We start from the raw sequence: 15,823 nt of genomic DNA on the forward strand, positions 1-15,823 counted from the left end.
AAAAAACAAAAAATCAACAACTGGGATCTCATCTTATTAAAAAGCTTTTGTACAGCAAAAGAAATCATCAGCACAATAAAGAGACAGCTCAGAGAGAGGGAAAATTGTTTTGTCAGCTGTTCCTCAAGGGATTACTATCTAGAATATATGGAGGACTCAGAAAAGTCTTATGCCTCAGATTTAAACATGCAATCCAAAAATGGGCATCTGAAATGACTAGCCACTTCTCAAATGACAGAGACAAAAGGGCAAATGAATACACGAAAAAATGTTCAGCATCACTGATCATTTGAGAGATGCACATTAAAACAACACTGAGATTCCATCTCACTCCAGAAAGAATGGACCAACCAACAGCAAATGTTGGTGGGGATGTGGAGAAAAAAGAACACTTCTCCACAGTTCAAGGGAGTATAAACTGTAGCAACTACTGTAGAAGTCAGTGTGGAGATTCTTCAACAACTCTAAATCTACAGGTTCCATTTGACTCAGCTATTTCCCCTGTGGATATCTTCCCAAAAGAATTAAAAGTAGCATACCACAGAGACATGTGCATGCTCATGTTTATAGCAGCACAGTTTGCAATAGCTAAATCTTAGAGATAGCCCAAATGCACATCAACCAATGCAGAGATAAAGATGTGAAGTTTTTATGCAATGAAGTACTACTCAGCCATAAAGAATGATCAACTTGAGATATTTCTAATCCTAAAATTATAGAATAGTTGACTATGAACATACCTTAGAAACTGTCTGATTCAGCTTTAAAACATGCTTTACTAAATGTACTCACATTCTTTAAACTTGATGTTGACTGTATTGGAAAGAGCACTTTGATAAGAATTTCAGAGCACAGAATAGGAGAATTATTTGAAGGATGTAATGCAAAATAAATACTTTCTTCAGGCCAAAGAATAGAAGAGAACAATAAGTTTGTAAAAGTAATGATTATTAATACATTACAGTATACTTTTGTTAGCTGGCTGATTAACATAATTATTAATTATGTTTTAATAATTAAATCATCTTTTAATCAAGTTTTTCCCACCAGACAGGGAAAGGATGGATATTGCAAATTAGGAAGCATTCAGAGTTTCTGTTTGGAATCCTGGACTATCTTCTGCTCCCTCAACTCATGACTGCTCTGCCCCAATCAAAGCCAAGACTCTGGCAATATGGACTCAATGGAGTATGTGTGGTAGACACTGTCAGGTGCTTGTGATGTGATAAATATCACCTTGATACCAGACATGGAGTTTTCATCTACAAAAGCTATACTCTTTCTTATATTCAGTGGAGTAGAAGCATTTCTCTTCTCTCTAGAAGAGTGAATCCCTTTGAAAGATGGAAATCCTAGCTCTGTTTTTCACACCCACATGAGTCTTTAAGGATAGTTTTCCAGTTTTGAACTCTGCCCTCGTCTGTGCCAACTCCCACACCTGCATGCTCCAAAACAGGTAAACACACCAGGATGCCTCCGGACACCTTCTTTTGTAGAAGCGCCTCATTCTGTTTCCTTCCTGTTCTACGCAAGCACTCTAATCTTTCACCAGGACATCACATTGATTTTAGTGATGCCTAGTATCATACCTCAATTTATGAATTCTCTGATCTCTTGGTATTTAGTTTGCTATAGGATAAATATTTTCTTTTAGTGTTTTTTATATTATGCAGAAACTGGTTTTAAGAAATAATTTATGTTGCATTTAAAGGTTGTACGGCCACATTTTACACTGTATGTTACTGTTTAAATTGTTTAGAAAATTGTTTTTATTTTCCAAAGATTTCCCATATCATATCATTTACTATCATCCCACCTTCATTTGTTATATACATTCAAATATACATATACAGTAAAAGGGCCTTGTTTTCCAATCTTTTACAAAATCTTTGCATTGAAATGTATACCATTTGTAAGGTGGACACAGGTTGTAGTTTAGGTCCTGTAAATGTGACTCTAAGAAAGCTGTTGGAGGTGTTTATGATAAACTTTATTTTGTATATAGTGTGAAACTTTTTCTTTCCAAGTATCCTTTCAATTTTCCCATGTGTACTCCCATTTTAAATGGGTGGAGGACAAGATATTAGCAAATACATCTTTTCTTTTTTCCTATTCTTCAGAAAATAGATTATGTTTCTGCTCACTTGCAAAGATACATCTTCAAGATGCTCACTGTGTGGTGATTGCTTTGGGTACAAATATCTCTATAGCAAATACCACTCAATTATGTTATTAGCAAAACAGCTTGTAGGTTCTACAAGTAAACACACCAATAGCAGAAAATTTGCATATATGGGAAAATCTACATTTCTGGAGAAATGAGAACTGTACTCCATTCTTCCCACCAAAACAATGACAATATTTTTGTGAGCTTTATGGTATTTGGCACAGATTTAAATTTATGTTTGTTATATTTTTTTCTTGAGTTATCAGAATAAAAAGGAAAGCAACTGTTGATCTTCATTTGGGAAATTTTCCTAAAGTTTTATCATATTTGTATAACAAATATGATTTGTTAAAAATCATAAAAATTGATCAAATATATTGATCAAATATATGTATAACAAATGCCCCTGAATATATACAGAAATAAAATCCTGATTAATTTTTGTTTCACATGTAAAAAAATAAGAAATAACCTTACACAAGTCAGAGAAAACCATCAATAAATGAATCATTGCAATAGTTTAACTCCTGTAAATAAGATTAAGGAACTGAGACCTTAAAAATTAGACCAATTCTTTCTTCTACCTCAGGAAGAAATGAGTCTGCTGGGAGCAACTCCTTCACAGATGCTGGTATCTGCCTTAAATGGTACCTTTGTATTAAATCAAAGTGTAGTCTAGAGAGGAGACAATGTTTTTAAAATATTGAGTCCCAGTAAGCAACAAGGCTTATTAGTGTACATCTTGCCTTTTTTGTGATATATTTTGCTCCAATTTAATTCTACTGCCTACTCTATCAAAATAATCTAAAACAAATAAACCAAGCTGAATTCAGAGCAAACGAATCAGAATCTACAAGTCCTTATACCTCTGTCATTAACCATAACTTTTTTTTATTTTAAAGAGAAAAAAACAATAAAAACAATGATACAGAACTTCAAAACAAGATAATAGATTAACAGTGGCATCCTTATCTTCAAAGTAGTTGCTCAGATTATAAGCATGAAAAATTGATCAAACAATATAAGTATAATCTGTTCTTTTCAATGAACTAATTAGTAGTATAATGATCTTATCTATCTTTTGAATATATATATATATATTTTTTTTTTCTTTCTCCTTCCTTCTTTTCTCCTTTCCCCCATTCCAGTTTTCCTTTTCCTTTGGAGCAGTTTCTTCCCTTTTCACAATATCTATTGTATATTTTGGATCTTGTTTACTCTTTCAGTTTCTTACACTAGCGTTCAAATGCCCACTGACCAAGGAAAGAATAAAATGTTATAGTATTTTTTTACAATGCAGTACTACTCAGCCATAAAGAAGGATAAATTTGAGGCTTTTATAGGTAAATGGATGCAACTGGAGATCATACTCATAAATGAAATAAATCAGACCTGTATCTGTAAACATATTGGCTCCCTATTACCCATATCTTCCTGAGATTAAAGGCTATGTCATTTCATTGTCTATCTTTCTATCTGCAGAGAATAAAGAAAAGTTCATTAAATAGTGAGACTTCTCTTCTTGGCCAAAACCCCTCAATAAATGAATCTTTTTTCTACTTTTAATATTTAACTGTTCTATCCTGCAAAACAATTTGAATGGGAAAGGCAGAGCAAGGTGAGATGACCTTTAATTTTCACTTGGTCCAGAAGCCATTTTGCTAGCTTTGATCTTAGCCTTTTTATGCCTGCTTGCCTACAATGATAAATACATAACCAGCGACATGGTTTGGACCTGTAAATGCCTATGTAAATGTAGTTCTAAACTTCAAAATTCTATAGCACAATAATGTGGCAAGATATCATTTCAAAATTCAAAATAAAAAGCCCTGCCTTGTGGCACACACTTGTAATACCAGCACTCGGGAGGCTGAAGCAGGGGGATCGTTGTGAGTTCAAGGTCATCCTGGGCTACAAAGTGAGCTCAAGGAAGTCTGAACTGCATAGAGCTACACTGTCTCAAAAAGACAAAAAAAAAAAACAAGAAGTTTGTCTCTGAAATTGGGATGTAGATACATTTATAGTCTTTGTTATTGTTTATGTGTGTCTAGTATCAAAAATCACAGTTTCCCGGTACCGGAGAAAAAACCAAAAACAAAAAGACAAAAAAAAAAAAAAAAAAAAAAAATCAAAGTAAAGAACTTGAAGCTCTCTATGATTTTGGAGTGACCCTTGTTCTTTTCTGAGGCTCCCAGAACACAGAAAATCATGTCTCCAGAAGAGATACAAAATGAAAAGCAAGCTGCCTGGGAAATTTTGAGAGTTTGTATTAATTCCAAAGAAAACTTAGTGCTAAGTGAAATTTTATCTCCCTGAAATACACATATTTCCAATTCCCATTCCCTACGTACATAAATTTCTTAAAGTAAAGAGATACAAAATAAAAGAAGAAAGCATATAGTAATATGAGCCCCTGTGACAAAAGGAAACCAGATCATGATAAAGCTCTCCAGACAACTGTAGCATATGTGAGAATGGGAGAGATATACAGTCTGTCTCCTTTGTAGGTAGTTTAGAACTGGCAGCATTAATCCCAGAAAAAATAGCATCAATGCAGTGGGCAGATAAACCTTGATCAAAGGTATAAAAAGACAGTGGAGTAATTCCTGTGTTCCATTCTATTCTAATCTCAGGATTAGCCCCCAAAATAAAAACAAAACTCAGATCTGCAAGAACATTTGCTCACAGGAAAAACTCAGTTATGCTAATTTTATATTGGTAAACTCTTTAATAATCTTCCATGTTTTCATGTTAATATTCATTATTTGACAAAATTAATTATATTTATCTGGATAAATATCAGTTAAACAATGAAACAAAAACCTTTAAGTAAAAAGAAGCAAAAAATCTAACTTTTCCAATTCCATTTTGCCATGCTGGTCACAGTTTCTCCCTTGTTTGCTCCAGCTCTCTTATCTTGAAGGCTTTGGAACGCTTGCATGATCTCACTAGCTGTCTAATACTTTTGAATCGGTATGTAGATTACATAAACTCTGAGCTGGATGGTTGAGTCTACAAAGGTATCACTAAAAATTGTGAGGTCAAATATGAAAGAAAGCTGAAGTCAAGAGACATCAGTAGTTACACAGCTGGAAAGGCCTTAGTTTTCAGGCAATCCTGAAGAGGAACCTTCTTTCACAGCCTCTGCAGCTATACTTATTTTTGGCGAGGTGACACACAGATGACTTTTTGATTCAGCACAACCCTCAACCCACTCTCTGCATTTTCTTCTCTCTAATGTTCTTACTAATTAACCATTTATGGTCTTATCTATCCATTCTTAGGTATCTTACACAGTGACAATAATTATGGGCATGTCCTGTGTTAGAGGAGATATGATAGACTGTTGGAATCAGTGTCAAAAAACCTTCTTGCCAAATCTGAACGATATCAAAGAGTTAGAAGAGTGGAGAGCACAAGCAGATATTACAGCCTGTGCCCTAAAACATTAGAACTACCACAGTATATTCAGTCTGAATAGATTTGAACCAGAAACATAGAGACCAAGTTAATTAACGAAAGCCATTGCAAATGTGTACTAATAAAAAATAAAAAACAAAGGCAATGCTTCTGTGAAATGAAGTTGGTTGTGCTAGCAGTTTGCATTAAGCATATACTGACAACCTTCTTTACTTATGAAACACTATTAATTATCATTTAAGAGAAATTACATTGTTTTCCTCAGTGAAGACTAAATATTAGTCTAATAACACCATTAAAAGCTGTTGCATAAATGTAACAGAATTCCAAAAATTTTGAATACAGTGTAGAAGAATTAATGTCTATTTTATTCACAACATACACCTTTGAGCAAGATCATCTCTTGCAGTGCAAGAGGAATAAGGTTCTTGCCAGTTAGGTGACTATAAGCAATAAAAAGTGTAGCAATTAAGTAAAAATATTTAGTTACTTTCACAACATATTATGACAACACTCATGACTGATTGCATTTTACCAGCATAATAACATTGTTTAAAATAAGGTACATCTCATATAATAGTAGTTCATATAACCAGAATTTTAAAACAAAACTTTAAATAGTTACCTAAGTAAACCCTAATTAGCAAATACTTAATTTTTCTTAACATGCAAAATCTAGCAAAACACAGGAGAAATCAAAATAAATTGATTTGATGAAAGTCTTATAGTTCTATTGCAAATTTTACTAATTACAATTTTAAAATTATCCCTATATATTACATTTTGAATTCTTGAAATATTTTTCTTAGAAAAAAACTGCCTCTAATTACATACATACTGCTACAATTTGTGATCAACTTACAACAAGAATGTACTTCTATATTATGACAAAATTGTGTCGCCACATGCACAAGTTAAACTTCAATGATTATGTAGATCTTAAATTGCTTTTTTCCTTTTCCCCTTTTCCCTACCTATGTCTCTTCACCTTCCCTCTCTTTCCTTCTTTCTCTTTCACTGCCATTCTCATTCTATCTCTTACTTTTGTTCTAATCAGAATAACTGTTTCTCTCCAATAATCTTCAGTTTTTTTTATCATTCAAATCTCTACTAAGTGAGAAAAAATGCACTTTCTAGTTTCTATGTTTTTCTATGGTCAAAACAAACATTTTTCAATACACATGATTATGTAAACACTTATACTCACATCATCAAAAAGACAAATGTCATCTAAAGCCATTTGTACCCTGCACATTTGGTAAATTATTTAAGATTTCTCCTTGTAGGTATATAGTTGCCATTGAACCGTATGTGTCAATATGAGATATTCAGACTTGCTTTCTAATATGTGAATTCTAATATGTTAATATGATTCTTATGATGGTTCCCATTGGAAAAGTGCTTCTTAATAAAAGAAGCATAGAAATTTGAAAGTTTAGGATGAATCTCAGGTGATCTTTATAGAATATTTGAGAACTCATTGACTGTAATGTTCCCTCATATCTGCTTTTAAGTTATACCTTCCAAATCATAAGAAATAGAAAGGTTAAGTATCCATATTTTTTAAGGTGAGTATTATAGTAAATGAGATTAATCTAGAGAGATTAAAAATGTTCCCAAGGTCACAGAGATTGACATTGTTAGGGCTAGAACTGAACCATAATTCCACCTGACTCTGATTAATTGTTAACTCAGAAACTTGAGTTTCTAAACTAAATTAAACTAATTAGTTCAGAAGTCTAAGAACTCTTACCAATCCAGACCCTGTTTTTCATTTAATTTTTTCAATTAAAAAGTATGGAGCAAATTAACACCTCCAGTGTTGTGAAATGTAGACTAAACCATGGTTTAGCAAGATTATGATTTTCCTGAAGTCACAAACTTGAACAGTCTGCATTTTAGTGGATATTTAATGCCTCTTTCAAATTTATCTTTATACTTAAAAGAATGGTTATTTCTAGAAAGGCCTCATATAAACTTCACATTAAAACTGCTATATCTTGCTTTTCTATCAGTGTGCTTTTTAAGAAATGTTGCCAAAAGGAATAATATAAGAAACAGAAGATACACATTGTGGAAGTAGCCAACTAGATGTCATCTACAGTCCTTACCTTTACTATCACTGTGACAGTAGCAATGCCAGGTGGCATCGTTCCATAAATATCAAAGGCCTCCACCAAAAATGTGATGCTTGCTTCTTGATCTGGAAATGCCTCATAATCCAAACTCCTTAAAAGGGAGAGCTCTCCTGTAAATGGATGCAGCGCAAAGATGTGCTTCACTTCTGGGCTTCTAATCCGATAAGACACATTTGCTCCAAGGTCAACATCTTTAGCCTGTAAGAAATTATTCAGGGGAATTAGAGGAGAATGGGAGAAAAGAAATTAAGATATATTATGTACAGGTACAAATTCTCTATGATGAATATGATCAATATATATGACAAAAATGTACAAATAAAAATAGTTTAAAAATATCAGGTGTACAAAAATATTAAGTAGAAGAATGGTGATAAAGTGGATAAACAAATTAGAACTCAGGACTGATGAAAGTCACAGGCACTGTCTAGGACAGCACTAATGTAATGATGGCAAAAGAAATGTTTGTTAAGAGAGGCACTTTGAGTAAGTAATTCTTCATGTGTTAAGGAAAGTAAATGGGAGAGGAAGGGAGGGGAGAGAGGAAATGAGGGGAGAGGAGAGGAGAGAAGAAGAGAGAAGAAGGGGAGGGAATGGGAGAAGAGAGAAAGGGGGAGAGGGAGGGGGAGGGGAGAGGGAGGGGGAGGGGAGAGGGAGGAGGAGGGGAGAAGGGTGAAAAAATCACGAAGAAAAAGAAAGCCATGGAATGTTTTCATTGCTGATTTTATTACTATTATTTACTTTATTTGAAAGATCAAAATTTAAAGAAATGAATCACAGCACACTAAAGAAATACATAATGTCAGAAATAATTATTTCCTGCTCATTCAATAATCACAAAAATTTTTTAAATACAAATAATCATTGAATGAGTCCAATCAGCAAAGTACTAAAAGACCATTAAAACAAAGAAACAAACAAAAACCTATGGGATGTTAAGCACAGATTTATTCTCACAAGGATCCTGTCATACTTTCCTAGGTATCAGCCCATTACATCTTCCTGCCTGCAAATAATACATATTGAGAAATCATCATGTACCAGGCTGTGTGACAAGAATCAAAAGGAATCAAGACATAACTTCTGTAATCTAGGTTATGGCCTAAAGAGGAATAACACACAAACACCAAACCGAAGGAAAACGTGATATGACATCTGAAAAATCTTCTGAGTTAGACCCTGGAAAAAAGGATAGGTTTTATGGAAGTAGGACATTACTTCATTCAGGAAAACAGAATGGCAAAATCACCTCAGGTGGAGGAAATAAAATAAAATTCAAGAACAAAATTCGCACAAGTCAGCATGCTGAATTTACATTCATTAATGCAAGCACCTCTGAGAGGGGAAGCTTGGTCTCCTCCAGCCTATTGTTGGCATCACAGCTAGAAAAATATTTTTAAAGTGTGGATTATGTTCCGTCATTTTCCTTTGTAAACTCCTCTTGACTTTTCATTCAAATTTCAAACCAATTAGCCTGCCATGACAAAATATCATAAATAATCACGAAGAAAATTTGGCTTATGTTTTGAGTCCATGGTCACTTGGCCTGTTACTTTGGTGTTATGGTAGCAAACAATATCATGGCTGGGTGCTTGGTAGGGAGGTCTGATCATTTCATGGCATTCAAACAACAGAGAGCAACAAGGAAGGGCCCACAGGCTACAGACCAAGCCTCCAACATCTGGGCTTTTGAGGGGCATCTAAGTTTTAAAGAATAGCACCTGCAACTGCCTTAACATCATGAGCACAACCACATTCTTCTGGACCTTTAGTCTCTACCTTTGCCTCCTCTCCCAAGATTTCAAGCAGGGGTTGGTTTTCCACTACCTTTAATAATCTTTATTTTGCTTTTGCTTCTAAATCTGACTAGCCTCTTAGTGGACAGTTTAGAAATACTTTTCTCCAACAAATTACTCTATAAAGAAGACTGGCAGAGGTATCTCAGGTGGAGGAAACAAAACGCAAGAACAGAACTGGAGGCCTATACTGCTTTTATTGAGGAAATATATTTTAATTACAAATATACTTGTCTGCTTCCACGAAGGCAGGGATTCTTTTTTTCAAAATATTTTATACCTCTTGCGTCAGAATTAAATGCTCTGGTCGACAAAAACGAAGGTTTGTAAGCTGACCTACCAACTCAAAATGTTCAAAATTTCTTGTACTAATACAGCTAAGAAGTTAGATAATTAAATGTCAGAAAGACACCCTTTATGCATAGAAAAAAATTACAGAATAATGTGTATAGCAATATCTGCACAGTGTAGGAAAAAAACTCATATTATGTATACATGTGTATATATCAATATGCACAGATGTGTTGTTCATACGATACCTAGGCACATACATGTTTATATGTGCAAATATGTATTTGATACTTGTGTGAGCAGAAGGATGAGTGAAAGTACACACAAATGTTTGATACTCATTACTCTTGAGACAACTGAAATTTTCTTTGATCAATATTTTATTGTCAAATAGTACAAAAAGCATAGTTTTACATCACAAATTAAAGGAAATAAAAACTGTTGCTTCATTCTCACATAAAATACAACATGAAATATTTGAGATGTACTAACATTTATTCTTTACCTGAAATTAAAATTTAACTGAATATATTGCATTTTTGTTGCTAAATTTGGCACCCCTCTTCTAATGGCAAATATTATATTATAGAATTAATGAAATCCTTGCTTTTCTCCATACCTCTATTTGAAGGAAGGTGGTCCCAGCTGGAAGATTCTCTTCAACAACTACAGTGTATGTGGAATTGGTGAACACAGGGCTGTTATCATCAATATCCAGAACTTTAATGGCCAGCGTCAGGGTTGAATGCCGAGGGTGCACTGCTCCGTCAGTTGCCACCACAATGAGTTCGTAGTAGTCCCTCACTTCTCTGTTCAGCTTCACCGCTGTGTAGATGCTCCCGTTGGAGGTGATGCGGAAAAGATTATTGAAGTTACCCAGACTGTAGTGCACTTGGCCATTTATTCCTGCATCAGGGTCTGTGGCCTAAATGCAATTAAAAAACAAAGGAAGTCACATAACAGTTTCTGATGTGCTGCTGATAAATTATGACCTTTCTCTAATCAAATATTTTTGCTCTAAGGAGAAATTTAAGAAGTTAATGAAGAATCAATGCATGATTCAGTTAGAAACACACTGTGAATATATATATATATATATATATATCTCCAAAATGATTATAACTTGTACCTTGTTATTAGCAATATAATAGCATACTATGTCCAAGTAAATAATGATAAAAATGCTGAATTTTTCAGACAATGTTTCTTTAACAGAGTTTTGAATGTCAGGTTAGAAAAACATTTAGTTTTTACTGAGCATAATTTATTGTATGATTTTTTAAGTACTTTGTTTATATATTTTCATATTTAAATTGCTCAAGCACTATTTATATTACCTTACTTAATCATCACAGTATTCCCAATGACTAAATATCATTGGTTCCATCTTGAAAATGAGGAAATGAGGTCTATAGAACTAAATTTTCCTGCCTGTGTTTACACAAGAAATACATACTTCAGGATCCTAGTACAATGTCCTAGCACATATATCAAATTATCTAATAAAACCTAGTAGAATTATTGAATGTTAGGTTAAATGAATATATGGAACTGAAATTTCCAATTAAATCTATTCCAGACTCAAACAGAATTAAATTACAGTAACTCTAAATTTATTTTTTAATATTAGAATACAAATCTAAATAACAGCAGGACTGTTGTTATTATAGTACATCTATATTGGCTGAAAATTTTGAGTTATGCTAGTAACTGCATCAAAGACAAGTAAGTGTTGATTAAATATTCTTGTAATGAATTCTTTCAAAAATTAATCTCATGCATTTCAGTTAATTGTGTTATAACTAACAACTTACACTATCAAATATTGCATGAAGTATTGGTTCTTCAAAAACCTTTCAAACATCTAAGAATCCATAAAATGTTATATAATTTTGTCCAAAACTATCAGCAAGAAAAAGAGGAAACAAGACCCTTGACTGCCTTCTGAGCCAGGAAAGCAATAATCACTTAATGTCCACAAACCCTGGAATACTATGCAGTGCATTTTAATAGCTTATGTGCAGTTTCACTTTCAGCTCCACAAATATTCGTTAGGCATGCCAGGTGTGGTTATAGAATGATGGTGTATAGTATCAAATGATAGAGTTTAAAATGTGAAAATCATGATTATAAAAGTGTTTCTTCTACAGGTCATAATGCCAGACCTTTCAGCAGGATTTGTTTTAGACATATTAAAACATCAAAGCCCTTGTGAGTTAACACAGTCCGAGGCATAATCCTGAGAAATAATGAAAGAATTAAAGAATGCTAAAGAGAAAAAAATACTGCAAAAGAACAAAAGAGTTCCCATAGATATGTTTTCTTCTACTTTTAAACTTTGTCTGCACTTTGTCTCACAAATTATTGACAAATCATTTATGCTGGTTATTTTAGTGGAAAAGAACAAATGACACTGCCCTCCATTTCCTGAAAGAAAATCGATCAAGTATGAGAAAAAAATATAACTTCATAACATAAGGTTTTATTTATTCCACTAGAAGCTTGCATTTTGTGTCACTTTTCCACCATTGAATTATCATTAAGATCACAAAATCAGTCATTTATGCAACTATTAAATTACATGACTCTTGCTTGTTATTTTTATTCTTTCATGTGGTTGAAGCTTTATTATGATAGAAATGTTTAATTTAACTAATATGGCTATAAGTGTGCATGTGATTGTGGATGAGGGAATGTGTATATGGAGGATAGTGTTGTATAATGTGTCCCATATATGTCCAGTTTCTTAATTCATACCTCTAGTAGTATCCTCAAATGTAACTGTACCAACGCTCCTTCACTTACCATGAGATTATATCCTGATAAATCCACTGTAATTTTAAAACATAATAAGTCAAGAATGTATTTAACATATGTGCCTTACCGAACTTCATAATCCACCAACACATCATACACTTAGACCACTAGTTGTGGACTGGGACTAGGACCTGCAACTCACTGCTGCTGCCTAGCATCACGAGTGTCTTACTATATACTGTTGGCCTTGGGAAAGATCAAAATTGAACGTAGAGTTTTACTGAACACATATTGATTTTGCATCATCAGAAAACTGAAAATTAAGTTGAACCATCTTGAGTTAATGACTGCGTTAGTTTTCTGTGGCTACTATAACAAATTATCACAAATTTATCTGCTTCCACAAATCAATTTTGTTTTTTTAAACCTCTCCAAGTAAGTATTTAACAGAGATCTCACGAGACCAAGTAAAGGTGTAAGCAGGGCTGTGCTCCTTTCTGGAGGCTCAAGGTATAAACTATTTTCTTGCTCACTCAAATTATTGCTAGCCCTCAGTTGCTTAAGGTTTTAGGACTAAGGTCCCCACTTCCCTGATGTGTGGAGGTGGAGCAATTCCAGCTTCCAGCTGTCACTGACGTCCCCTTGATCCAGCACACTTCTCCCATCTCCAAGGGCACTAGTGATGGTCAAGCCTCGTTTGAAGTTTTTGAATGGGCTTTTTTCTTTTTCTGCTTCATCTCTTTGCCCCATTTTTTGGTCATTTTGTTCCCCTTTCAGGGCTTGTATAAAGACAGTAAGTTTACCGTGCCATTACAGAGAAATAGTCCTACGTCAAGGTCTCTAACTTTAATCTCATCTTTTGCAAATATAGAGCAATTTATATTTTGCCATGAGATGCTTTGTTAAGAGGAATATTCAAAAAATTCAATAGGTAGGCTGAAGACAAATGCCAGATGGGGTATTGTCATGAATTAGCTTTCATAATTTATTTAAAATTCATTTAAATCAGTTAAAATGTAAGTAATATGGCCAATACACACCATACACACACACACTTTGACCTGACTGATCTATTGCTGCTTAATATGCTAAATGTCCTTTTTTTTTTTTTTTTGGTACTGGGTATCGAACTCACAACCTTGTGCTTGCCAGGCAGGCGCTGTGCAGCTGAGCTAAATCCCCAGATCCCTATATAATAAATGGTCATGAAAAAGTGAGCATTTGATGTCTATGGAGTAAAAAAAAAAACTATTATCTGCTAGAATTTGTTTTAAAAATCCTAAGGTTACTCAGACATAGATCTAATGATGACAAAATGATGAGAATGTAAAATGCAAAGCCATTTCTTTCCTTTTCTGTAGTATGATTATTTGAGAAGTGTAAAACAACATGGGCTCACTGAGCAAGATAGTTCCTAGCATAGGAGCTACTATAAACGAGTACATAAAATTAGATAAGATAATCAAACACAGAAACCCTTATTATCTACCAGCAGTACTGTGAAGAACTTTGCATTGATGTTTAATATCTAGCCAAGCAACTCAGTGTGTGAGGCTATAATAAAACCATTTGTCTTTTTAGAAATCAATTAAAAGTTAATTAAAATTGTTAATAAGAAATCACACATCTCATCCTTTGTACTACATCAAGGCATTAAACAGTAATAACAGCAGCTTTAAAATCATCTTCCCACAGTTAACATTATTCTGTGTTATACACCTTATTTTGAGTTCTCATTTGTGACAAGTTATTGGCAATGCTACATTGTTGAGAAATTGGCTGATAGTTTGTTATCAAATAAAGACATAAAAAATAAAGATAAGGACCTTCATAATAGAATTTTGGGTATTTGCCAGGAATGCAATTAGCAAACCTTAATCATTAAAATCAAAGTGAAAGCCTATTAAAGGTAGTCAACTAATTTCTAAAGAAAGAAGTCAGGTGATGTATGAGGGTATTTACTGAGCAATGCTTTCTGGAATAACTATTGTGCCCCTAGTTTTAGCACAATGCTTGAAAAAAGAACTAAATGATGTATTTCTTAAAGACGATATAAGCCATGTTTTTATTGTTGCTGTTCAAGCGTTTCTTCCATTTAAAAGTCTTTGGATAGATTCTTTGTACTATTTGTCAATGAGCAATTCTAACTTAGATGATTTTGCACTTATTCACATTACGTAGAGAAAAGTTACTTGTTTATTCTGAAAAAATCAGCAATACGCAAAGAATTTTGAAAGCAAAAGAAAAGTTTTATAGCTATTATAAAGGTGTAAACTGCAGTATAGTGCCCAACGAGTCCAGTGTGATACTGAGAGAGCTTTGTTCCACTTTGTCTTTTCCAGCAATTTAAGAAGTCATGGGATCCTTTCACACTTTGAGGTGAGAAACATAAAGGTTGTTTAATAGGGCGATCAGATGGAGATAATGTCATTTAATGACATAAGAAATGTGTTTTCTAAAATATTATTTACTAACTTTAAATACTATAAAATAGTTATTGGCTTTATTTCTTTAAAGAAGCCGAGCTCTCCTGAGAGGCTGTAATTATTAGTGTAAAAGGAGAAAATAATTGATTACTCAAAATGAGGATAATTTTTTCCCTCTCTATACAGAAATGCTTCATATTTGGTATTGAGCATGACAAATAGGTTTCCTGGAGAGATAGTAACAAGCACACCTGAATTCAAATCCCCTAAACATGACAAGAATGAATCATTTTTTATCAGATATTAAAACTCTCAAATAATAATCCCAAAGATTCTAGATATTTCCAATGAGTTCTGAAAGGTTTAAATTCTGTTCAAGAAGCACAGATCATTCCTATACTCAGAGGCCTTGAGTGACTCAATTGTTCTAAGATTTTTGTCCTTCATCCTGTGTCTCATGTGGTTCATCTGTAAAATGATAATTAGCAATTTTTCTCAATATTTCATATGAGTAATACACACAATTAGCAACATACTTGGGTTACATTAAACAATCAATAAAAATGTTCCTGTGTATTGTTATTGTGTATTTGATATCTAATAGAAAAGAAATATTGTATTTTGCATTGATAAAGACTGTTTTGATAGAACAAACGAGCCAATTTTAATGTTTCTTTATATATTTTCTTTTCTTTTCTAAACATTTTAAAATATTAAACATAAAAACAACTAACAAAATAACAATGAAGACAAAATCAAAACAGCACAAAAACAACAAAAGTGATACCTGACCTCAAAACAAAATGATAGGAATTAATGATGGTTGCT

The 15,823-nt window shown here is 33.4% G+C and overlaps 1 protein-coding gene across 1 annotated transcript in view; it reads right to left on the reverse strand.

The window, feature by feature from the left end:
- Positions 1-15,823, reverse strand: part of Pcdh15 (protocadherin-related 15) — a 759,655-nt gene that overhangs the window by 170,891 nt on the left and 572,941 nt on the right. The window contains exons 20-21 of the mRNA XM_013514752.1: positions 10,432-10,737; positions 7,699-7,923 (exon numbers count right to left, since the gene is read on the reverse strand). Coding sequence (XP_013370206.1) covers positions 7,699-7,923; positions 10,432-10,737 — 531 coding nt within the window. The remainder of the gene's footprint in view (positions 1-7,698; positions 7,924-10,431; positions 10,738-15,823) is intronic.

This window comes from Chinchilla lanigera, unplaced genomic scaffold, assembly GCF_000276665.1.
Source record: "Chinchilla lanigera isolate Chin_1 unplaced genomic scaffold, ChiLan1.0 scaffold00024, whole genome shotgun sequence".
Taxonomy (NCBI): domain Eukaryota; kingdom Metazoa; phylum Chordata; class Mammalia; order Rodentia; family Chinchillidae; genus Chinchilla; species Chinchilla lanigera.